The sequence below is a fragment of the Cygnus olor genome, chromosome 16, assembly GCF_009769625.2.
Source record: "Cygnus olor isolate bCygOlo1 chromosome 16, bCygOlo1.pri.v2, whole genome shotgun sequence".
Lineage (NCBI taxonomy): Eukaryota > Metazoa > Chordata > Aves > Anseriformes > Anatidae > Cygnus > Cygnus olor.
Window position 1 is genome coordinate 6,490,114 of NC_049184.1, and position 25,165 is coordinate 6,515,278.

Genomic DNA, 25,165 nt, shown 5'->3' on the forward strand with positions numbered 1-25,165 from the left:
TGCAGGCCCAAACAGTTATCTCAGTTTCCAAATACTAAATAACATAAATTCTGAAAAGGTATCTCAGAAAACTACTTGTAAGCAACAGAAATATAGTTTTTTGTTTGTTTGTTTTTAAATACGTATGTACAGTGCTTTAAGAAATAGGATTTACTTACATGCCAAAGACAAGACTTCAGCACTTTAGAGATCTACTGAAAACAGCATACTTGTAATAGGTAGAAGGGGTCACTTCACTCCTTGAACATGACCCTGTCATCAAATTTCAGAAAAGAAGAAAACTTGACCACAGGTTCTAAGGAGTAAAATGGCAGCCTGCAACATTAAGTCTTGATTTTTCTTGCATCCCACACACAATGTTTTACTGCAAAAGAATAATTTCAAGGCTTTTGTTAATCAAAATGAACATTGTAGACAACAGTGATATCCTCTTAAGCATACAGCATATGTATATTTTAAAAACTTCAGCTAATATATATAGATCTTATTGGATAGCTCTTGTGGTACGAACTTGAACACTAGCTTAATATTACTATAATTATCATACCTTATTATCTCATTATAGCTCATGATCTAAACCTTCCTTGCCATTCGTTGTTACAAAATCGTGCAATTACTAATTATAAATTTTAAACTTGGTTAACATATTGAAACTTACTTTCTCCTACAGAAAGCGTGCATCTATGTAAGAGACTAATAAGTGATAGAAGTTACCTGCTCCTAAATTGCTTTAGCTTTGTTTCAAAATAAAAATTCAAATTCTATTGCTTGTTTAGAACTTCAGCATGAGAGCTGAAACTTATGCTAAAAGTAAAATTATCTACAAAACTACAAATCTAGAAGCTATACAGATGTAGAACAATTCTTGAGGCCTTAAAGATATGGATCTTTTAGAAAATCATATTCCTAGGGGGGAAAAAAATAAAAAATCAAATTAGCTTGTGCACTCCGCTACAGTACAAAAAGAATGCTAACATTTTTAATCAGATTAGTATATTTTGGGTTATAAAATCATAAGCCAAGTTTGTGTTTTTTTGGTTTCCATTTCTATTTATCATTATTTGCCCCTTTCTTTTGGACTTTCCAGGGAAAAGAAATTGTTTTGAAACATGGCTAATTTTTGTAGCTAAAAACCAAACAAACTGCAATTATGCTAAGTAATTATGACGTTCTTTCAATTTTATTTTATATTTTTCATCAAAAATCAACCACTGTCTGTAAAAAAATTACAAGTATTTTATTTCAAATGTGTCTCTTCAGCTGAGGAGAAGAACACGCATGGCAGCGTATTTTCTCTGTACAATTGCTCTTTAGCAATTCTTAAAATAAGATATAAAATCTAGTTTCTGAAAATATTAGTCTGAAACTCTAAAATAGAGTTGGGAAAAGGAATAGAAGCATAGCCAAGCTCAGCAGCAGAACATTTAACAGAAAGCAGACTCTAGCATACATACTTCAGAACTGCTTGGGGAAGCATTAAACATTTAATAACCAACAGGTAGCCAAAATAGCTTTACAGGTGAACCAAATTTTAGGTGCAATTTTGACAGCTGGATCCAGGAGAGTCTTGCCCTCCCCCGAGCCAGTTGAGACCAGGCGCTATCTGATTTTCCCTTTTTCCTCTTCTGTGTGAGGACCTACTTGTCCCTTGACCCCAACTGGTTTGTCCCCAAATTGTACTTGTCCCCATCTGATTTTTTTTTTCTTCTGATAAATTGCTCCATTTTTCCCACTAAATTCCGGATAGAACCAGCAGATACACAAATTTCTGTATTTTTAACACCTCAGAACACCATGAATCCGTTCTCTCTCCATTTCAACGTGAGGGTGGAATAGAAAAAGGAAACAAAGGGGACTTCTCAACATCTTTTGCCTAACGGGGTGAAGAATCCCGACTGTTCTCCAGAGGGGAGGCTGAGGAGCCGCTCCCCACCAGCAGAGGTTCCTGTTCCTCAGCCTCGTGAAGAAACCCGCGTGCGCCATGCGCCTCACAAACTCGGGAGCCCCCTCAACCCACAGCCGCTCCCGCCTCCCGCGTAAGCCCCACCCATGCGCGTATCAGATTGGTAAGAGGCCTTGTCACTCATTCCTCACCCGTCTCCAGCCGCGAGCGCCCAACCGCCTCACGAAGCTTCACCCCCTTAAAAACCGCTCTTCCAAGTCGCCTAACCATTAGCTTCCACCGCCGCCACTCGTGGCTTCCTTCATCTTGATTGGTTAAAACTGAGGAGGGGGTGGGCCCATAGGGCTGGATGTGTTTACCGTGTGTGAGGTGAAGGCGGTTGGGCGGGAGTCGCCGCACCCCTCAGTGGGGCCGTGGGCGCGATGGGGCTCCGCAGGAAGGGCAGGAGCTCGCCGGTGCTCAGCCCTGAGTTCGTCCTCCAGAACCACGCGGACGCCGCGTCCTACCTGGCCGTGGGCATCCTGCTGGGGCTGATGTTCGAGGTACCGGGCGGGGCGAGGTGGCCGCTGGCCGCTGAGGGGAGCGGCGCCTGGTCCCGGTCCCGGTCCTGCTGTGGGGCAGTCGCTTTGGGGTGCCCGCCTCAGAGCCTCCTCTGTGCTTCAGCCCTGCGGCTGGGGGCCTCTGCCCAGCTCCTCCGGCCCAGTCTGCCTTTCCCCTCATCCATGTAGGGTTTTGATCACGGTTCCTCTTCGCCCTAACACCCAGCTCCGTGCACCCGGACCGGGCGCCCTCAGCTCCCCCTCAGTTCTCCGGTGCCTTCTTTGCCAGCTCCTATTCGTACTTCTCAGCCCTTCTGCTGGCTGCTCTCTTATTTTCTTTCTCGTCTAGTTTTCTTTCACATCTGCACCTTGATTCCTAACAGCTTCCCATAAGCTCCTTTCTATTCAGTTCCGTTATGAGGAAAAATGCCCCTCACACAGAAAGCAAAGTCACTGTATGTCTTTTTGTTGTGACTGTTTCGAACTTTTTTCCCCTCTTCAAACGTCCACGTGGTAAAACAGGAACACTATTGTACAGAGGGTTTCAGACCACCAGTTTTTGTTATAAGTATGCTTAATCAGGTGGTGATTAAAAACTACTAGTCACACTTCTGCACCGCCGCTCCATATACTGCTGTATTTGGCATCTTTTTCTCACTTCTGTGATAGAACTCTTCAGTGTGTGCTACTGAGTAAACATGTTATGGTAGTGTTGAGTGAGGGCTTGGTAAATAGAGGTTGAAGTGAATAAACAAATACTACACTGAGTTATTTCAACATATTCAGCCAGTTGGGTAAGATTTTAGTTTAGAACTATCTGATTTATAATTACTGTTAAATTCGGACAGAAAAGAGTTACATGCAGTTGCTCACTTTTTTGAGAAAGCAATTGTGATGTACAGATAATTCCCTTCTAGATGGGGACAAACTGATGTTGAGGTATAAGTTTTGTTATCTATGGAGGAATATGGTATAGAAGTTTATATATGAAATGCAGAACTCAGTCTTGGGGTACAAAAAAAAAATTGCTAGGAGCTTAACAACTTGGGTGATAAAGGATTTGAGAACAGAAGTAAATGCCAGCACATGGGATAATGTAAACCCTGTTTGGAATCCCAAAAGGAACTTTTTATGTATCTTGATATATGTTACTTCTAAAATAGTATTGCCCTGTGTCTTTCTACTGTTAAAACAAAAATGTTTTTTTTTTTTTTTTTTTTTGAGTTCAGTCTCAGAATTCCATTTGTTAGCTCAGGCTTTGTATATGATGCAGAGGTCGTATTCCTGTAACTCTACAGGTGTTTGGAGGGACTCTGCAGCTCCCACAGGGTCAGCATCGTTATTCTGATGAAGGTGGCTTCTTTTAAAGGAAGAAGAGAGAGTTAATAGTTACACCCAAGTATAATTAGTAAACTGTTTGAGAGTTATACTGAATAGGAATTAAAGTTCAACGTTCTGCAGACTATATTCAAGGGTGGCTTGTGGTGTGTTTTTATAGTGTGTGTTTGAATATACTTACCATATAATTTAAACGTGCATCTACGTTTTGATGCAGAAATACTCTGTGGATTGAGACAGCTTTCAGGTGCTATGCAAGGAACAGTGGTGCTATGTAGCAGGTGATAAATACTCATATTGCTATAATCTATGTAAAAAAACCTATACATCCTTTCATTCTATGACCAGATTTTTCTGTATTAGATCTCTGCCTTATACAGAACAAAACTATTAATAAATACGAGAGTTATGTGAATTAAATCTATATTTCATTTGTTCACTGTGGAGGTTTTAGACCATTTTTATAATCTGTAATTCAGTCTCTGCCAAACAAACAAAACTACTGATGTTCTTCCAGTATTTTTTGGTGACATTTATCATGTTTCTATATTGAGCGCTTCATAAGTGTTACTGGACTTGCCTTCACAGCTGCTATTTCTATTTTCTTTTGGTCTTGATTTCCTCTCTGTATTAAACAGAAATTATTTTTAACTTTTAAGTTTGAAGCACTGAAGGGCTACTTTTTTTTTTGTCTTTTTAATCAATGCTTTTCACTGCATTTTATGCTTTCTGTGATTTCAGCTGCAACTGTCAATAACAGACGTCCAAACCTAACCTGTGGTACCTCGTGGTTATACAGTAATAAGTCAAAGAAAGTGTAAATGAGACTTTTCACAGTTGACTAACTATTGAATGATCTGCTCAGGCTTGCATAGTACTATGGTAAATACAGGGTTTTCTTTTCAAGATGGCTATTGCTCATATTTTTAAGACCATATAAGAAAACAATAAGTATGTTAAAGTTAGAAATTAGCATTGGAATGCTATAAATTGAATTATAAGAATTTCTTTAAAGGAAAACTCTTATACTTAAGACTGTTTATCCACCTTAATTGTGCTTCCCCATACCTTAACTTTGCTGATTATAATGAGGTCTAAAGATGTGTGTAAGGAGATCCGCTCTGATTATAACATGCTGAAAAGTGGCAGTTAAAAAACAACAGGTAAAATAGTAAAGTTTTTATTTTCTCCTCTGAGAACCTTTATAGTCTTTTATGTGCCCAATACTGCTCCTTTTCCTGAGAACAGGGTGGCGCTTGTCTTCTAAAGAAACCTTTCTTTTAGTTCTTCTTAAGCCTCTAATATCTTTTCAGAGGAAGCTTCATGTGATTTTTTTCCTCCTTTTAGAAAAATTTACATCATCCTTATATCCACGGCTGTCTTACCACAGAATACGACTTAATTGGGCTCCCATACTTCCAGTAGAGTAGAACATTTGTAGTGTCATGTTGTATGCTTCATGGACAAATGGACAAGCTAACCTGCTGGGCTTGAGCAAAGATGCTTACTACCCTCTTCTCCCAAAGAGCATTTAGAAAAAGAGAAAGCTTATTCATAGGAGAGCTAACTTCCTGGTATGCCTTTGGGATATGATCATAATACTTGAGTGGATTCCACTGAAGGAAGCATATGATTTCAGTTCTTTTTAGAGTGAAATAAGATTGCAGTGAACATGCAGGGTAACAGGAATTATGTTAATGAAGTAAATATGAAGAGGGTATTTTGTAAAATGTGAAGTACAAGCTTAACAGTTAGATTTGTAAGCTATGCACCCATTTACTTTATAGATTGCTCCTTTTCTTCTCTTTGCCATTTGAGCTGCTCTGGATTCTGTAATAAGGCTTTTCTTACAGCCTGCAGTCATCCACAGTCTCAGAAGGCAGCACAGCAGAGCCACAACCATTGACCACTTCGCTGTTGTCATTTTGGCATGTACAATGAGAGGAAAGAGGCATGGTCCCGAATTAAGGAATCTGGCAGAAGTTGCACAGTGCTGTCAGAACGCCTCTCTGCAAGGGAGGGTGTTGCTGTGGGTCCTGGGTGATGACTTACTGAAAGCAAATGGTTCAGTTTTAGCTTGGTGCTGGTGACATCAATCCCTATGTAACAACCTATGTTTTCCCTGTCTTTCCAGGAGAATTGTCAATGGATTTGTCACGCTCTCATTCCATGCACACTTTAAGCTGGTGAAGCTCTCGCTGTTTGTTCTCGCCACTGAGCACATGAAAGAACTTTCACAGCTGAGTAGCACAGCATGTTAGGAAATACATCTGTGTTATAATTAGTAGGGTTTTCTCCTCCCTCTTGTTTGGCTGGGTCTGTTTTACTTTGTATAACTTTCCTGTCCAGTTCACCACATCACTACTTTTGATAGTGCAAACGGACAGAGACAAGAAGCAACTGGCAGACAAGAAAAAGGCAAGATCGCTCCTTTTGATGGTAGTGCTGGCTTACATGAGGTTAAATCGTTCTTGGGACTGTAGTGTCTGATGGTCACTTTTGTATGCCAGAAAAAATGTTATTTTTTCTTTCCTTAATGAGAATTCATTTCAAAAGCACTCTTGAGGATTATGACTCTTCTACTGTTTAATTTCATGGGTGCTGTGTACTGAAGTGATACGCCATTTCCCCCTTTGTTACAGAGGATCTGTTGCGTTTTTGTGCCACTTGTTTGCTTTGTAGCTGGTTAAATGGATGCTTGTTTTATGTACTCCTGGATGTTCTTAGTTATACTTTGAAATAGTAGACTGTGTAACACCTGGTGAAAATAGCTTTCTTTTTTTTCGTTTAATTCACATTTGTGAAGATTAGTTTAAGAGAAAATGTAACAGATACAAGAATGTATTCTTTTACCTCACATCATTTTTCAGATGAAGCCTGTTGCCGTTCTCTGATTTATAACCTAGATAACTGACTGCTTGCAGGTGTAAAAAATGTATTCACTATGGCGGTGCAGGATATAATTCTGTATTGCGTTCTTTGCACCAAAAGAACCAGTTGTTTGTTTCCCCTTCCACTTACATCTCTGTTATAGTTTATCACTTTATCAGTTAGATCAACACAGCTGTTTTTGAAGTTGTGCAAGCCAGATAATGAAATGTTTTCAGTTAACTAAGCAAACATTTACCTCTTACCACTCAGTTGTAGAGTCATACAGTAATCCAGATTATAAACAGTTCCATTGCCATAGCTAAGAGCTACATATACTACAGGATGGAAATGGGAAGACATTATCAGGAACTGGGGATGGCTGAAAGCATTGGGTGTAGGTTTTTTGGTTGTTGTTGTTTTTTTTTTTTTGAATAGTCTTGCCACCAGAGGAAAAAGTAATGTAAAAATATACCATTGGTTACTGTTGATCTTATTTCTAAGATCAATCTTACTTGTTTTTTTTCTTGCTTGATTTATCAGACAAAAATTCATAGGTGAGTCTTACAGTTCTACTGTGATGTTTTGAATACTCAATTTGTTTATACAGAGGCTTAGCCAGTATATCACTTTTTTGAATATCTTCCAAGGTTGTGTGAAACTTTCCATCTAGATTAATTTAGAGTCTTAACTTTTGAAATAAATAAAAGCCATTTACACTTTTAAACACTTTAAAATGTTATTTAGTAGAACAGTGAATAATTTGATCCTTAGCTAAAAGGACATAATTCAAGTCCTGACCCTACTCAGCAAATGTTGAAGGATTTGCAACAAGGTGAACCTCTCCATTTGAAAGAGATGAATAACACTTCGGGGACCTTGCTGATTTAAATCAAAAGTGGAAGAACATTTGTTGATGGCATAATCTTCTACTTTTGGCTGTTGTATAGTCCAGTTTATTTGAAAAATCTGATAGCTTTTTCTTGTTTCTTTCGAAATTCCAGGTCACAGCCAAGTACGTCATCATCTTTATTACTGTGCAGTACAATGTCACCTGTACCATTGGTGAGATTAAATCAAATCTATTTTGCTTCTATGTAATGAAAGAGCTCAACTGTTAAAAGTTACTTTTTTTTTCCCCCTGCTCTCAAAACTTCACTTTTATAATACAAATATTTTACTGATATTTGAGCAGCATCAGGTAGAAATCTCCTGTAGCAGAGACCAAGGTAAAATCCATTTGCGGATATAAAGATGCTTGTGATGTGACCTCTTCATAGTGTTTGGTGTGTGAGTGTGTATAGATGTGTACAATTGTGTGATCAGGTTTTAAAAGAAGATCTAGATGAGTTTTACACCAGGAATTTTTGAGGTTTTGACTCAGGAATATATTACTAGTGAATGTCTCTTTTGAAAAATAGTGCAGGCAGAAGTGGCATTTGATATGCAATTACTTGTTCATTGATTATATCACAGGCTGTTTTCAAACATGGAAATGGGACATTTCACACTTAGAATTCTGCAAATGTACTGTGTGTTAGGACCTGTGCCATTCCTGTTATGGGAAGCAGTTAATTGCTTTCTTGACACCTTCTGGCCTAGTATCCTTTAGAAAAAATGTTTGGCCATATTTCTGCTGTTTTTTATTTGTCAAAGGGTAGTCTTAAGGATAGTTAGACCAAAAAAAAAAAGTTTTAAAATTCCTTGATGTTTATGAAAAGTGGCAGCTGAAACATCCAACTCATTGCCCTCTCTTAGGCAAAAGCAGAGGATTGTAAATGGTAGATACGTTAGCCTGCAAATCAGGATGAGTGTGGTTCTTCAGCAGTTGAAGTGCAAGTTATTTCTTTTCTGTTGTCTCATAGATGCGTGAAGAAAGGTGGAGCTGTTGGAAGGAGTGTTTGTAGGCCAAAGGAGAGACATCCCTACAAAATAAGCCTTCTTCAGGCCTACTGCTTCTTCTACGTGCTTTTTAAATTGAATTTCATGTATATTTTCTCCTACACTTAAACATTGTAAATGCAAACACTTGAAGTATTTGTGACAATAGTAATATTCTTTTTTTATAGCAATTTTGTTTTTGATTTATAGGAACATATTATTAGTTCTGTAAAAGTAAAATTACTTTGCAAATATGCAGCATCTCTTTAAAAAGAGATAGAAGTTGCTTGTTATTTACCAATGTGTCAAATGACTGTAGATGCTATCCTCACTATGTAGTTTTTTTTTCTACGTGTAGTCATGAGTCTTAAAAGCGAATCTCATCAGTTCTCTACTAAAATGTAGACTGTAGGATGTTTTGTTTGTTTGTTTTGATGGTCTGGATGAAAAAAATGTATTGAGGATATAGCTCAGTGTCTGCTGCTCTCAATAGTTCATTCCTGGTTTATAATTATATCACTGTATTGAAGGAAAAGAGGATGTAGGTCATTTGAATCAGGCTTAAAAAGTAATTTTCAAAACCAGAAAGTAACTGGTCTCTTGTATCAATTTACTGTAACTTCCAAGAACAGTGGTCACTGCTGCCTTTTCTTGGTTGCAGAGTATTTCTTCATAAGAATGTAAAAAATACACTTTTTCTTTTTCAGATGACAAGAGTGAACGTGTTAATTTTTATGAATATGGTCCTAAAGACATTGCTACAATCTTCTTCTACATGCTCATAGCTATTATTCTGCATGCTGTAATCCAGGACTACATATTAGATGTAAGTTTATTATTGGGGTGTAGTTCCCTGTTTTAAATGTTATTTTTAGCCATCAGTTGCTAACAGTTTTTCTATTTTTCTATCTATTGTTAAATGGTTGTGGAATATCTTCACGTGTAGATCATTTGAACCACAGAAGCTCAACTGTTTTCTGTGTGCAAATAGATTTGAAGCATTTATCAATATGATTGATTATAGGAAAAAATGTTTGAACATATCTGAACATTTTCTGTGTGAACTTTACTTTAGTGGCAAATCTTAGTAAATTGGTGTATAAAGCGCAGATCAAGGTTTCGAATAGTGGGAGCTATGCATTTTGGTTAAGGAATGGGAGATCTGGGAATTAAGAAATTAAGAGGGAACGCTAACTCCATAGTAGTTGCTTGTTTTAGAAATTAAATGTATTGTTCATCTTTTTGTTTCTAGAAAATTAATAGACGTCTGCATTTGTCAAAAACAAAGCACAGCAAGTTCAATGAATCAGGGCAGCTAGCATTTTTCTACTTATTTTCATTTGTATGGGGAGCCAGTATTTTGAATGCAGTAAGTAAGTCACTCTATTTGATATTTTTATTTAAAAAAAAATAGACTTGAAGTATTAAGAAGGTCCTTAAATCAATGGTCTTTTTCTTTAGGAAGAATTCGTGGTGAACCCAACATTACTGTGGAAAGATTATCCTCATTCTCGTATGCTGTAAGTATTCTATTTTCAGTTTGAAAACCTGGTGCTTCTACTCACTGGATATTTCCCTGCCCAAAATTTTAGGGACTGCTGATAAGGTAGTGACGTTGGTACTTGGTAAGAATGACAGTTAAGTGAAAATCTTTTCTTTTGTTTGAAAATTGACGGCTGTTTTATCCAAAGGTAATTTTTGATAATTTAAAAATCTGAGATATTTGCATGTATTCTTACCTTTACCTTTAAATTAACTGTGGTAGCTGACAAAGTGAAACTCTTTGCAAAATGGGACCTGTAATAGGACTGCTGAACTGTTTTACACTGAAGAAATGTATATTTGTGAGTGGGTTAATAGACAGGACTTATAACTTAATTGATTTTTAATTATTATTAAGATGACTTACAGAACTCATGTTTGTCGCCTTTTTTCTTCTTCATCTTATCTGTTTCCTGGCAAGGGTGGTAGAAGGAAGGGGGATCGTACTAATTTTTAGGAAGTGAGTTCTACTGCTCACATGATACACTGTTTCTGGTTTTTAGGGTCTTTTTTTCTTTCTTTCTTACTGTCTCAAAAGGTGATTGAGAACTTGCTATCAAGAAGTTTATGAACACTAATTCAAAAAAACTGTCATCACAGGTTTGTTTTGTATTTGCAGTTCCCATGATTTGGGAATCATAAAGTATAATGAGTCAGAATGATGTATTTTAAGATAACGAATTAAAATTTATCTCATATTAAAAGATGGTGAGTTTTCAAGCTTTCGTTTTCTTCATCTGAATTATTGTTTAGTTTTCAGGTAAAATTCTTCTATATTTGCCAGATAGCCTATTGGCTTCATGCACTGTCAGAACTATACTTCCAGAAGATCCGAAAGGTATGGAGAGAAGTCATCGGTACAGTTAATTAAATATATATTCCTTTCAAATTATTCATATTAATATTTGTTTATATTGCTTGTATTTGTATATTCAGTTATTTAGATACCATTTATGTATTTTATTTGCTTGCATTCCTAGGTAACTTGTATAGGCATTCTGTAGTTTCAGATTCAGGTGTTCTTTCCAGACACTTGCACAGTAGTATGAAAAATAATCAAACTTAATGAATGATGTGTTTTTTCTTTGGATAATATAGTGAAACCATAACAGCACTTATTATAATTTCTCCAATTTTAGGAAGATATTCCAAGGCAGCTATGTTATATTTGCCTTTACATTGCTCATATCTCTGGTGCCTATATATTGAAGTAAGTATTTACATGTTCATTTTCAATCAATGTATCTATTTTCTTCATACTTAAATTAAAAAATATATAATGTTTCTGTTTTATAGTTTGCAGCATTTGGGGCTAATTCTGATGATACCTCACTATTTAGTGGAACTCATGTTCCATGCTTCACGTCTTTTCTACTTCAGTGATGAAAACAAGCAAAAAGGGTAAATCTTTCATGTATTAATTAAAATTCAGAACTTTGGGTACTAATTGCATATAAATGGATTTCAACGTATGTAAAAGTACTTAGGTAGCAAGTCTCTTGTTCTATGTCTACTGTTACCTGCTTTGAATTCCAAAAGAAGTCATCATAATTACATAGTCATAGAAGCAAATATACCACCTCATAATCATCATTGTAAGAGTTTGCTTAAGCTTTTTGTTAAAGTCCCATATGAGATATATATTGGCTTCTGCTTCTATATGATGCCAGTTTACTTACGTGTCCATAAATACTTGTATGTAGGGATGACTTAAAAAAAAAAAAAAAAAAAAAAAGAATTGATAATAAAAGCAACATTCCCTGTAAATTTTTGTAGGTCTTTCTCCTTTATAGTTAAGGTGCAAAAGGGAAGTAACTGTACAACATAGGAGGTGGTGTCTGAAAATCCGTAGCTGATAAGGTGTTCTCAATTATATATCTCTTGGGTAGGGTTCCTAACTATTCTGAGAATAATGGGTATGAAAGTAATGCATTTGAGAAAGAAATGATATGTAGAAGAGAGATACATAACGGAAGCATGCTAAGAAGGATAGGGTATGTTTTGCCATTTGAATGCAAGAAATTTTGGAGGTTCCAATTTGAAAAAACAAAAAACAAAACAAACAAACAACATTGTTCCATTTATGTGTTCTTGCTTCATATTCTTCCATTTTCTGCCCAGCTGAACGGTGTTACCATAAACACCTTGCTTTCTTTCATGCAATCCATTATGTATAAGCAGCCTCCTTTGAGGTAGTGTAGTGCTGCTTCCCTTTCTGGTCTTCTCACCAGACCTATTCGTGTCATTCCTTAAAACCAACATTTTAAATAGGCGTGCTGAATGTTCTTTTCAGAAAATCCGTGTTTATGAATGCATATAGGGGAAGTGGGAGAGCTAATTTTTCATTTGTATATCCTATTTAATTGTGAGGTTTTTGGAGGTAGGAGGTTACCTGCTTTTCATTATATAACATCCAAAAGCATGAAGGCTAAATATACTGATTAGGAGAAAAATCTTTTCCTGTCTTATAATTCTAATGATTAAATAAGCAACTGTGTCGTCCCGTCATTCTCCCCCCCCCCCCCCGATAGTGCCTTTTTAATCCATTTAATTCATCAGTCATTTGATATTAACTATTCTTCCAAATAAATCTTTATGTAATGGCAGTAATAATACTGATTTTTATACATTTATTTTTATCATTTTAATAGCACTCTGTTACTCAGGGTTCTTTCGTCACATCCTAGAGCAGAAAGTTGCCCCTATTCACCAGTGAAAGCTCATTTTCTGCATTTAACACCTTGAAGCAGGACTGAATGTTTTGCAAGTCATTTTTTCTGTAATTATTGGGCCTTTCTGTAGGCTTTTTCTGTTGTTACTGAGAGGAGTTTAATGAAAAGCTCTTTGTATGTTTGAGTTTACTGAAAAGAAATGGGCTAAACTGGGAAAGCAGATTAATTTCATTATTTTGTTTTCAGATTTACCATCTGGGCTTTACTTTTCGTAATGGTGCGTCTTTTGACCCTAACTTTATCCGTCCTTACGTTTGGATTTGGTCTGGCCAGAGTAGAGAATCCAGGTTTTTCCATAGCAGACGGAAACTTCAACGTACTCAGTGTGAGGTATAACAAGGCTAGTAGACATCAATTAATGCTTGTGTAATGTGACATTTCAAAATATCTTTTAATAAAACAGTCCAAGAGGACAGTGTGTTTTGAAGAAATTCCCTGTTTGACACCTTTCCTTTATATTATTTAAGGAAAGGGGAATTTTATGCTCTTCTCTATCTTTTTTTTTTACAGTAGTAGTAGAACAGGATGTGTGTGAAAGAAGGAAGAGGTGTCTTCTTTTTTAACTGAATTGTTTATTTACTTCTATGTCTATTGTGGACATAGTATCATTTGGAAATAATAATACCTGTATTTTAAAAATATTTTTGTACTTGTTCATTTTGAAATTTTATTACTTTTTCATCATGAGCTCATCACTTTAATGCTCACCTTATAAATCAATGCTTGCAATCTAGTATGTGGGAGGGATTTCGAATCTCTATGATTTTTCATTCATAGATTGAAGCCCTTTCTGGCAAGCAGTCACATATTTTCCTATTGGCTGTTGAAAGCTATGGTCATAGCTCCTTGATAAACATGATTGCTTTTATCAGGATGCTTTCATACAGTGCTCATTCATTTCTTGTGTGATGCACTTTATCTTGAGTAAAGCCTTCTGATATATCTGTTTTCTGTGGTATGAAGATTTAAATTGTTTTAATAGTAGACTGTTGGGGAAAAAAATAAGGACAGATTTACAGTCTATTAATGAATAACCAAAGCTTTTATCTAACTGTCTCTAAAATCTTTAATTTCATTAGGATTAGCTGCCTGGGTGCTGTTTGTTTAACACAGGCCTGGATGATGTGGAAATTTATAAATTTTCAGCTGAAGAAATGGAGAGAGCATATTAAGAAGCAAATTCTGAAGAAGAAAATATCAAACACGAAGAACAAACTGACAAAAAAGGGACTAAACAGAGGTCAGTGGCATAACATTTTAAGTTCTTTCTAGACCAAATGGTTTGATACAAGATGCATCATCTTCTTTTCTTTTCATAAAGAGCAAAAGCATCTATCTCTTGATGTGTAGAGAATATACACAACATGATAGCTTCTTCAGGAGTTAGGACATGTTCTCTAATTGGCAACAGGACAGCACTCAGAGTGCTAACTATATTTAGTGTTAACCTTGGGTGATCTTCATGATTAGTGTTATTCATTGAAGACTATTTTAATCTAAATGCAAGGAATAGTTCATGAAACTGGGCTTAATGTGTATTTTTTTTCTCTTTAAAAACTTTCCAATGCTTCAAAAATTGTTTAACTTATGAGAAGAGTCTCGTCTGAAATCCCTGCTATATCTTATATATTCTATTAGTTTCAGATCATTAAAATTAAATTTGTTTGCTTGTTCTTCTATGTAGAGATGTATTATGTAAAGAACATCAAACCCACTGAAAAAGAACTCCAAAGGAACATCCCAGTAACTGGCAAAGGACAAATGAAAAAGTCTTTTAATAAATGACATTATATGACTTTCAAATCCCTGTATTATATCATATCAATTAAGCGTTATGAAGATTGTGAAATTTCATACCGTTTATACGCTACTTTGTTCCATCTGTACTGTTGCACCTTTTCTTCATGTCATGGCCTGATCTTCTTAAGTGACAGAGTAAAGTGACAGAGAAAGCTGTTAAGTGTGAAGTGGCAAGCTGTCTAGGATAGCACTTTCCTTACTGGCAGAAGAATGCTGTATAAAGAAAAAATCTGAAGGAATCAGTAAGATTGGTACAAGAAATAATGAAAAAAACCAAAACTGTTAAACTAAGGCATCATAGAAGAGATGTTGATTAATACTTATTAGTAATTACTCAAAATATAAAAATAGTCAATTGTCTAAATAGTGACAATAATCAACTGTCACTCTATAGAGAGCTTACCAGTGGGCCCCAACAAGTTTCTATGCTGATGGTATTCATAAACAAATTGGCAAGGTAACAAAACCTATCAATGAAACAAAACTGTTCAGATTCCTGACAGCAGTGTGATCTTGCAAACATGGAATATGATAAAAACAAACGAGCAAACCAACAATGACAAACTAAATTCATAATCTACAATGCATTTCCTAAACTTCTAAGCTACTCAAAGTAATGCATATTATGGAGGGAGGGAAAATGAAATGTAATTTATGTATACACAACAATAGACTTCAGAGTAGCGTTAATGTCTCAAGAAAGATCTTCGTAATACTTTTTCTGTAAATATCATGTCAATGATTTGTTGCAGTCAACACTTTACAATGGTCTAAATGCAGCTTAGACTTTAGGAAGTTGCCAAAGATCCCCTGGAATCTGAGATGTTATGTTGGTAGGGCTACTCTTTATTTGCCATATTTTTAATATTCCTCTTGAAGCATCTGCTACTTCTCACTGCTGGAGATAGGAGACTAGACTTAGAAGCAACTTCTGTCTGATTTCCTGTTCTTACTAACTTCATACAGTCAAAGTTCTAAAACATTTTAGATACCTAACTTGAAGTTAATTTCAACTGAAACAAATACTTGATTTTTTTTCCCCTTGTCTAATTGCTGTGTTTTTCATGTGAAGCCAAGTTGTATTTCTGCTTACTGTATTTTAATTTTCTTTATCTAAAATTACAGCTAACGTTGTCAATGGAGCAGCAAAGCTAGAAGATGGAGCATCACCAAGAATAAGAAAATCAAAACCAGTATGAGATACAAGCTAGTATCAGAAGACGTTTGACAGAAGACTGTGAGTTAAAGAATTGACCTTGCAAAGCTATAATTTGGATGTCTCATTATTTAAATGGACACTATCAGGTTATATTTTTACAATATTTTTGTTAATAACCCTAACTTTATGATAGGATTCTCTTAGATCTAGTTTATCCCAGTAGTCATATTTAAACTCACTTACCTTTAACAATAAAAATGGACAGATCAGTTTGAACTTCTGACTCTGTGATCAGAAATTAGTACATTTCTGTAATATTTTTATTACAGATATTTCAGGAGGCTGTCTAAATCTTAGTTGTTTGGTTTTATGTATTTATAAAATCTGAAGTCTGTACCAGAAAGTTCTTACCATATTTGTTTACCCTGTGTCTCCTGAGAGTTATTTTCTTTATTGCACTCCTCTTACATGGAGTAAGAGGAATGTCTAGAAGCTATATAGCAAAAATATACAGAAAAATGCAAAAATGTTTTATAACTAATTTCCCTTCAAAGATTACAGATTTAGAGTGCAAATTCTGGCAGGACATCGCTAATCTTCCAGTATAAAGATGTGGACTATCTTTAGTAAAGATGCAGATTGTCTCAATTGGCAGAAATAGTAGATTGCCTGTTGAATTTTTGCTGTGGATTATACCCTTTTGTAGAGGGAGGGGAAAAGGAGGGGGAAATAAAAAGTAGCCAGTTAATATCTACTGTATTTTAGTCCTTTGGAAGTTTTGTCTTTCAATTAAAAATATTTCTAAAAAGTTAATATTTTACGCTTGCAATCACATGCCAATTTTTTTCCTCAACTGTTTTATTTTCCTTTAATTTGTAACAGCCACTTCTTAAACTTGAGTCTACTACTGTTCAGGGAGGCGTTCAAACAGTATTGCAATGAATGCTACACCAAGCATAACCTAAAGGCCTTTTTTTTCTTTCTTAGTCTCTAGATAATCATTTATTTTAGTCTCTGACTCAAGGTTTTTTGTTTGTGAAGGTATTAGTTTGCTCCTTATGTGAACACTTTATTTAGATGTGGTTTTAATATTAATATGCTTATATTAAAAGGAATTATTTAACTATAGAGAGATTAATGGTATTTCTGTAAGTAACTCTCTTAGGTCTGATGTTGATACCTTAATGTTGGATAAGTTTCAGGAACACACTTTCTTATTTGCCATAACCTTCTCCCTGTGTGAATAAATTGTAGGAATATTAGATTATTCACATAAGCCTATACATTTCTACTAAAAATGCGTACCATGGAACCAGACTACATTTGCTGATATTTTTAATGGACTTAGGTACTAATGAATGCCTTGTTCAGTGAAAGTATTACCTCCTGAGCAGTTTGAATGAGGTTCGCCTAGCCTTCAAGTATTTCTCAGCATGCTGCTCAAAAGACTGTTTTCTTTAAAGTATCCTGCAACTGCATGCCTGCAGTTCTTGTTGATTTCAGTGTGTTTATACCTAAGTTAGCAAACTTTCCAAGTGAATCCAGAGGGGGGTTTAGGCTCCAGTATCCATTCCTAGGCTCATGAAACTAAACAACTCGGAACATTAAAGTCTTTTTTGGCAAGTGTTACCAGAAAGTATGTTACTAATACTACCACTTGAATAAACTGATAACACTCTTGAATGTTCTTAATCCACTCACAACGCTCATGATGGCCATATATTGTATATTAAAGACCGTAATTTTTTATTTAAAGTATTGTTGTAGAAATACTAGTGCAAAGTCTCAGAGGGGATTTTCAAAAGTCTTAGAAACACAGGTCCTAAGTGCCATGAAACAGACAAGTCAGCCTATGCTTAAGGTCTAGGCTAAAGACTATGCAATATGTTGGGGTGTGTGTTGGGGGGTTGTTTTGTTTTTTCACAGCTTTATCAGTGTGCTTTTTCTTCCTCCAGAGAACTATGAATGTCACAGAGTAACGATCAAATTAGATGTTAACTTGTTCCTGTTTCAACCATGTAGCCTTTGCTGAAGTTGCATAAAATCTGTTAGCACAGATGTTGGGGCATGTTCCCTAGTGGCGTGATGTTATGATGAATGATCCTGTTAAGTATTTTTAACATTTAAGGCATTAATTTATGTAAATCTTAAGACTTTCAGAGCAATTGTATGTAGTATTTTGTAACAATCTAATTGTAAACTTTATAGGGTAGAGGTCCTCTGCATAGTCACATGTGTGCACATCAAAATGTAAAATACTACCATTCATCTGCTTTGGAAAACCAAAATTATATTCCCTTACTTCTAACCTTCCTTTCCTCTCAGTGAGTATCTAAGATTTTTTTTTGTTGTTTTAAAGATAAAACAGCATCTTTTAGTGCAGAAACTCTTACATTACAAATTTGCATTTCTGGTTTTGAACAGTATGATAGGAATGAATAGATTGTCTTGATTTTGGGGAAAAAAGTGAAAAGAAAAATTCTTAAGCTGATACATTTTACATCCTATTCTTACAAAGGTTTTGAGTTGGCCACCTGAAGCAGAATAGTTTGAAGGCTGTTGTTGTGGTTTAGCCCGGCTGGCAGCTAAACACCACACAGCCGTTCGCTCACCCTCCCCCCTCCCTCTCTGGGATGGGGGAGAGAAATGGGAAAGTGAAGCCTGTGAGTTGAGATAAAGACAGTTTATTAAGACAGGAAAAATAATAACAATAATAATAATAGTATTAATAATAATAATGTGTACGAAATAAGTGATGCACAATGCAATTGCTCACCACCCGTTGACCGATGCCCAGCCTATCCCCGAGCAGCTGCCCCCCCCCACCCCGGCTAGCCACCCCTATATATTGTTCAGCATGACGTCAGATGGTATGGAATACCCCTTTGGCCAGTTTGGGTCAGCTGTCCTGGGTCTGTCCCCTCCCAGCTCCTGCTGCATCCCTAGCCTGCTCGCTAGCAGGACAGAGAGAGGCTGAAAAGTCCTTGGCTTGGTGTAAGCACTGCTCTACAACAATTAAAACATCAGCATGTTATCAGCACTCTTCTCATCCTAATCCAAAACATAGCACCCTACCAGCTACTAGGAGGAAAATTAACTCTGTCCTAGCTGAAACCAGGACAGCTGTATAGTGGCATAGGGATTGGGATGATGGTGTTACTCTTGCCTGCTCCTGTTTAAAAGTCTACTAAAAACTAATTATTCTGAGTAAGTTCTAAATATGCAGGATGTTGTCTTGGAGCTAGAGTTAGCAAATTCTGAAAACATGAGAATTTCTAAATGCTCAGTGTTTTGGAATGCTGTGTGACCATGTAAATTGTTTCATTATGTTGTAGATAAGTGAATTGGGAAGACGAAAGCAATGTTTCGTCTGTGTTTGTTTCTTAGTATTAGAATGGGTTGCTACATCTACTTAAATTGAAAGCACACTTGTACTGCCTTTCTTAAACCATCTGAATGTTGACTTTTACCACAGAAGGTTCTAGTAGTTAGAGAAATGGGTGGAAGAGCACTGATATATTGTAAAGTATAAAATTTTAGGTGTTTAGCTTTAAGTGTCAGTAGCTGGCACTCACTTTATGAACTTACTGACCAGAAACAACAGAGTAAAGTTTACAAACAATATCATTCTAACACTTCTGTTTGATGCTGTTACAATTATCTCCTAAAATGTAGAGTTACTCTACCTTGAAACCAACAGTGTACTGTGGGTTATATTGAATGTGTGTCTGTCTGATTGCAACAAATACACTGGCTTGTTTTTAGTTCTACTTAAGCTGTATTTTCATTTCAGTTAATTTCTCTGTGTTTTTTTTCTGGGTAACCAAATTGAGTGTTGAAATGTGTGGTTTTTAATGCAATATGAATACCTGAATTCAGGCAAACATGGAATCATTAAGGTTGGAAAAGACCTTCAAGATAATCTGGTCCAACCACCCCCTACCACCAATGTCTCTCACTAAACCCATGTCCCTAAGCACCACGTCTAACCTTTCCTTGAACACCCCCAGGGATGGTGACTCCACCACTTTCCCTGGGCAACCCATTCCAATGCTTGACTGCTCTTCCTGAGAAAAAATTTCTCCTAATTTCCAACCAAAACCTCCTCTGGTGCAACTTGGGGCCATTCCCTCTAGTCCTATCACTAGTTGCCTGTGAAAAGAGGTTGACCCCCAGCTCCCCACAGCTTCCTTTTATAATTTCATCAGTCATTGTATAAGCTAAAATTATACTTTAGTAAGAGCTTGCTTAAAAAATAAAATAACAAAAAAACTTACTCGAATACACTGCAGTGTATGTTGCACATAGGGTTTTGGTTTTTATTTAATGCGAAATCCATAATGCATAGAACAAAAACTGTTTTCAACATACGTTTGCTTCTGATTCATCACTTGATAAGATACTGATGAGGAAAATTTTCTCCATTTGAAAAGAAAAATTCTCTAAGGCTGTGTTACTGGTGCATCCCATTTTACACTGGAGTTTTGTTAATTTTTTGTTAAATCATCTTTTAAAATTATGTTAATCAGTTAATTTTGGTAGTCTGGTCAGTTAAGCAGATTAGCCATGCAAAATGAATTGGTGGTCTAGAAAGAGGGGTATATGTGTTGTCTGGATTTATTAAAAATAAATGAAAAACAGTCCCCCCAAGTATACTGCAGTTTTTCAACATCTTTAACCACTTCCTAACAGTGTTGGTTTTCTTTGATTCTTATTCAATGCCAGAAGAGCTTTTCTCTTCCAGCTATGCTAATTAAAATTTCTTGGACACTGCATATTCTCTCCAACTTTAGTCAAGCATTCTGCAATCAAATTGCTGCAAACAGTGTACGGAAAACTTATTAAAATAATACAGAAATTAGTTAAAATTTTCCATTTGTCAAAAAGTGCCAGTTCAGTTCCAGAAAACCTGGGGATAATGCTATCCACCTTAGTTCTGATTAACCTGGTTAGATCAGAGAAACCTAAACTAATGCTGTGTGAATGATGATGATGATGAAAAAAAATCCAATACCAAAAATTTGTTTGGGAGGGTTGCTTCTTTTCTTTTCACATTTACTCTTTCTAGTTATTTGGTAAGGGAGGAAGGGATGGAAAGCTACTTCTGTCCTGGAGTATTATTGGAAAATATTGTAGCCTTGGAAGGTTGCTTTTAATGGGGCTACTCTTACCTTTTCCTTGCACTTAAATGTGAAATTAAAAAAAAAAAAGTATATGGAATGGAAAGTAATCTATTCTTATGTGGGACTTCTAATAAAGAGTGCTTGTTGATCGGTGTTTTTTTTTTTCCTGTCTCTGAGCAGAGAACAATTAAATGTGCTGAAGAAACAGGACTTTCCCTCACGCTAGTTGTCTAAACAGAAAATTATCTTGGAAAATTCAGGACACAAATCAGTTATGTAGAGAGATTCCCATATGAAAGAACGTTTTTTTTTTGAGAAGAATAATAGATGATGGAAAATGATGACCAGCTGTGTTACTGTCACATTAAAAATGAATGGCAATGTCCAAAAAGTAAGCTATGAGTCATGTTTCCCTAAGTCTATGTATCCATTGGCTTTTTTTTGACTGAGAGTTGAATTTAATAAGTACATTACATAAATTAACCTTAAAGTCAAGTATGCGTCTTAGGGTATACTTTTGGCCAATTTTTTAATACATTTAGGCTTCTAAAGATTTCTTTAAAGGAAAATGCACCAGCAGGTGGAGCAAATAGATAAAAATGTTAAATGTTGCAGTTTCACAGCTACAATTATTACTATTAGCTTATAACTAAGTACAAAAATTTGAGGGAGTTTATTACTAATTGCTTTAGAGCATCGCATCAATGAAAAGTGAAAGCGTTTTATCATTGTACCCTCCCTTATATAAAGTGAGCTAACTTTGAAATTATCTTTCTAATTGCTAAAACATAACAAGATTAAAAATGAAAACAAAAATACACAATTCTGAGACATGAAGTTCTGAATTAGTGTTGAGTCTAAAATGACATAGATTCAATCTAAGTATAATTCAAAGACCTTATGACCTACATGGAAAAAACAAACAATATGTAGTTGTTCAAAAAAAAACAAAACACAACAACTAAATTCCAGTGTTACTGTTGTCTGTCATCAACCTATTCCTCCCTGCACACCCCTTTTGTTCTTGTCCTGATGAATGCTCCACTGTAATCCATAGTGGAAGAAGAGAACATCCTGCAGAAAAAGATAACTCGTAATGGAAGAAGTGGAATCATTAAATGGCAGAACTCACGCTTTCAGGAGATGCAACAGGACCTCATTTCTCTTAAGGTACTCTAACAACATCAACTCTTTCCTGCTGTGATAACGTGATAAAGATTCTATCTCTACCAGTTGGTTAAAACTGAGCTCACAAGTCCAAACACGTTTGTAATTGGCAAGTTCTTTTGTAGTATAACTACAAGGTAAAATCTAAGGTGAAACTTGTTTTTCCAGAACTTGACGTATTTGGATTTCTTTCATCTCTGTATTCACTTGGTTTGTAATGTTTGTTTCAGAGATAGCCAGAGGCTTGTATTGTACTAGTAACTTCCTCATAGGTGCCCAATATTAGTTTAATTTTTTTTTATTTAGGAATTACTGGAAGGTGTACTTAATTGCTCCATTTGTTTGTCCCTTTTGAATACAAATTGTGGCTACGGTCCTGTAATGGATTCTGTACGAGTAGCTTGGCAGGTCTTCAGTTTGTGCATTTTCATTATTTCATGCTCTGTGAAAACGGTCTTTCAATTTTGAAAATATATATACCACCTTTATGAGTACCTGGAACTTTGCTATACCATATTCTGCATGCATCCTATTTTAATGTGGAATGTTTTAATGTCTGGTTTTAAAAATTATTGAAAAATAGGATTTCTGCTAGCAAACCTGGGGCACAGTTAGGCTGTATTACGTGAGGTCCCAGTCTTACATGGCCTTGCCTTTTTGTTGTAAACAGACGGATACTGAACAGCTAGTCTGACTTAGCTTGAAAACTGTCTCTAATGTATAGCTGCAGTAGGGAATAATGGATATTATTTGTGTACTTTTTAACTTTCACTCTAACCTGTTTAATTATTTTAAGCATTGACTTCAGCAGCCTGGCTTTCCCCTGTTGAAATAGCACAGCTCGTACTCGTACAGCAAATCCCCCCAGCCACTATCTAGCAGTGCGGGGCTGGCGCCTCGCAGCGCTGTAACCCTTCACGCACAGCAAAAGCTCATTATTAAATCCTGTATCCACACAGCTTCCCCCTGACCGCCCCCAGCTGCAAGGGGAGGACGAGCCAGGCCTCTACCGGCGTGCCCTCAGCGAGCTGGGCCCCAGCCCGGCCCAGGGGAGCCCCCGGGGGCGGACGGCTGCTCCGGCCCTGGTAGGGCGGGCGGGGCCGCGGCTCCCCGTGACACTACAAGTACCGCGCTGCCCCGCGCGCCGCCGTACTACAGCTCCCAGCGCGCCCCGCGCCGGGCGGCTGGCGGAGGCCGGTTCCTATTTAAATGTGGGCAGCGAGGAAAATGGCGGCGAGCGGCTGAGCACGGGGGAGACGGGGAGCAGGAGCTGCGCCTTGGCGCCTTTCCCAGGTGAGCGGGGTTGGGAGGGAGGGAGCGAGGAGCGGAGGAAGGAGAGCTGCTGCTGCTGCTTCTCGCTGCCCGGTTCCCGGCGCCGGGCTGGGAGCGGGCAGGGGGAGGGCGGGCGGCTGCCCCCGGCTGGGCACGGAGCAGCCCGGGGCTGGCCCTGAGGGGCGTCCCTCTCCTCGGCCTGCCGCCCTCTCCTCTCACGGAGGCGGCTCCCTGAGGGAGGGGAGCGCGGTCGGGCCGGGTGTGAGGAGTAACCCCTGGGCTGGGGGCGAGGGTGTGCCCAAGGTAGCGCCTCCACGCCTTTACCTCTTCCCAACCGCTGTAACTTCGGGGCTGCGCGCAGTTAGCTGCAGGCATAGCTGAGGCGGCGGCAGGAGGCTGCTGTGCAGGGCTGGAGGCTTCTCGTGTCGCCGTGTGATGCGTATCGAAGTAGGGGGAGTTTGGGTGGAGGTTCTTCGTGTAACGCTGGGAGCCTTGGGGTCGCTCGGAATTTCCCAGGCTTGCGTTTAGAGGCGTCTAATTCTTTCTGTTTCTCAGCCTGGGTAAAAGGTGTGTGTGTGTGAGTGAGATACCTGGGCTAGAATGGCCCCATCTGCCATTCTTCTGGGTTTCTCTGGTACACAGGCAGTTCCAAAGACCTTGTTATCTGCATTCTCCTTCTGATCATCCTGTAGCGTTGGTAAGTTTCAGAGGTGACTTCTCATGTCTCTGCTAGTGAGGGAAGGGATGAGAATAGTGGAAATGAAAGGTGATTTCCATTGCCTCTTTATTTGTTTCTGCCTCACAGCTGCAGTGAAGCTGTTGTTGAGGGATGGAGATAAGACAACATCTGTGTGTGTGTGTATATATATATATATATATATACTTTTTTTTTTTTTTTTTAGGAGCTTGGGGGGGGTGTCACAGACTGCTGCCTGGGAAAGGTGTTAGTGATACTGGTGTAAACACGGGTAGGGATATTGTCTGAGGTTGACGTAGTTCCCAGAGTCCTCTTTGCTTCTAAAGTTGGTTCTGTTTGTGGTTTCTGCTCCTGGTCTTTGGCATAGGCTGAGGTTTTATTTTAAAAGAGAAGCTTCTCACTTTTGTCAGCTCATCTAGTGATCAGTTTTAAATGAGTCTTTTTTATTCATGATATATCTCCTTCCTGCTTACCTGTTAAAAGAATAAAGAAATAATTGATTCAGCCTTTAGTATTGTCTGTTAATTTTTAGGTAAAAGATTTATGTTATATTTTATTAGGAGCAACAAGACAGAACTGAAGCAAATTTGGAAGCATAAGAGTCAGTAATGTCTAGCTATACAATATCTATCATATATATATATTCTTTGAAAAGAAAACTTAACATATGCTTAAATATCAGTCATCACTGTTGTAAAATATCTTCTACTGATAGCAGAAGGATGCAAAAATGTGTGTGTTCCAAATACAAATGCAAGGTAACTTCATAGTAACGTCTGTGTGAAAGCCCCGCTATAAGAGCTTGAGTTTAGAGGAAACTGACCAAATTAAATTGCATGTTTTTTTGATTTTTTTTTTAAACTAGATTGTGTGATAATCTACTGTAATTTTATTTGCTGTTAGCAGTTGTTGTAAAGGGCTGTTTTTCTGTCTGTGGTTCTGAATTTCATTCAGCTCTTTTACTAATATGTCTTTTTACTAGTGGATTTGCTGTTCTGATATGAAACTAGAGGTTGGGGGATAAGTGAAGGAAGTGGTGGCAGGCAGAATAAACCCAATATTCAGCCTTGCTTTAAATATTGTTCCTGATGACAATGTACTGTTTCCAGTCTGCTTTTATGTTGGCATGTGAGTTGTGGGATTT

The 25,165-nt window shown here is 37.3% G+C and overlaps 2 protein-coding genes across 13 annotated transcripts in view; both read left to right on the top strand.

The window, feature by feature from the left end:
* Positions 1-2,182: 2,182 nt before the first annotated feature.
* Positions 2,183-16,517, top strand: LOC121079240 (translocating chain-associated membrane protein 1-like). 6 transcript variants are annotated; one of them, XM_040576219.1, is made up of 12 exons: positions 2,332-2,445; positions 4,522-4,662; positions 7,653-7,713; positions 9,237-9,355; positions 9,782-9,898; positions 9,991-10,049; positions 10,825-10,909; positions 11,211-11,281; positions 11,368-11,472; positions 12,990-13,133; positions 13,883-14,043; positions 15,729-16,517. In XM_040576219.1, the coding sequence occupies exons 2-12, from the start codon at positions 4,633-4,635 to the stop codon at positions 15,800-15,802; spliced, it is 1,026 nt and encodes a 341-aa protein (XP_040432153.1). In that variant the 5' UTR covers positions 2,332-2,445; positions 4,522-4,632; the 3' UTR covers positions 15,803-16,517. The 6 variants fall into 6 exon arrangements, with proteins under 6 accessions (XP_040432156.1, XP_040432152.1, XP_040432151.1 ...); XM_040576222.1 differs by lacking the exons at positions 2,332-2,445; positions 4,522-4,662 and adding an exon at positions 2,183-2,212; XM_040576218.1 differs by lacking the exon at positions 4,522-4,662 and having other exon boundaries at positions 2,220-2,445; positions 13,883-14,037; positions 15,725-15,858.
* Positions 16,518-23,193: 6,676 nt separating this feature from the next.
* Positions 23,194-25,165, top strand: part of NCOA3 (nuclear receptor coactivator 3) — an 84,647-nt gene continuing 82,675 nt past the window's right edge. For 3 of the 7 annotated variants that reach the window (XM_040575799.1, XM_040575802.1, XM_040575801.1), the window contains exon 1: positions 23,202-23,345. The gene's annotated coding sequence lies outside the window, so the exon portion shown is untranslated. Of the gene's footprint in view, positions 23,346-23,445; positions 24,022-25,165 lie in introns of those variants that run through there. The other 4 variants (XM_040575798.1, XM_040575796.1, XM_040575800.1 and 1 more) reach the window with 3 other exon arrangements.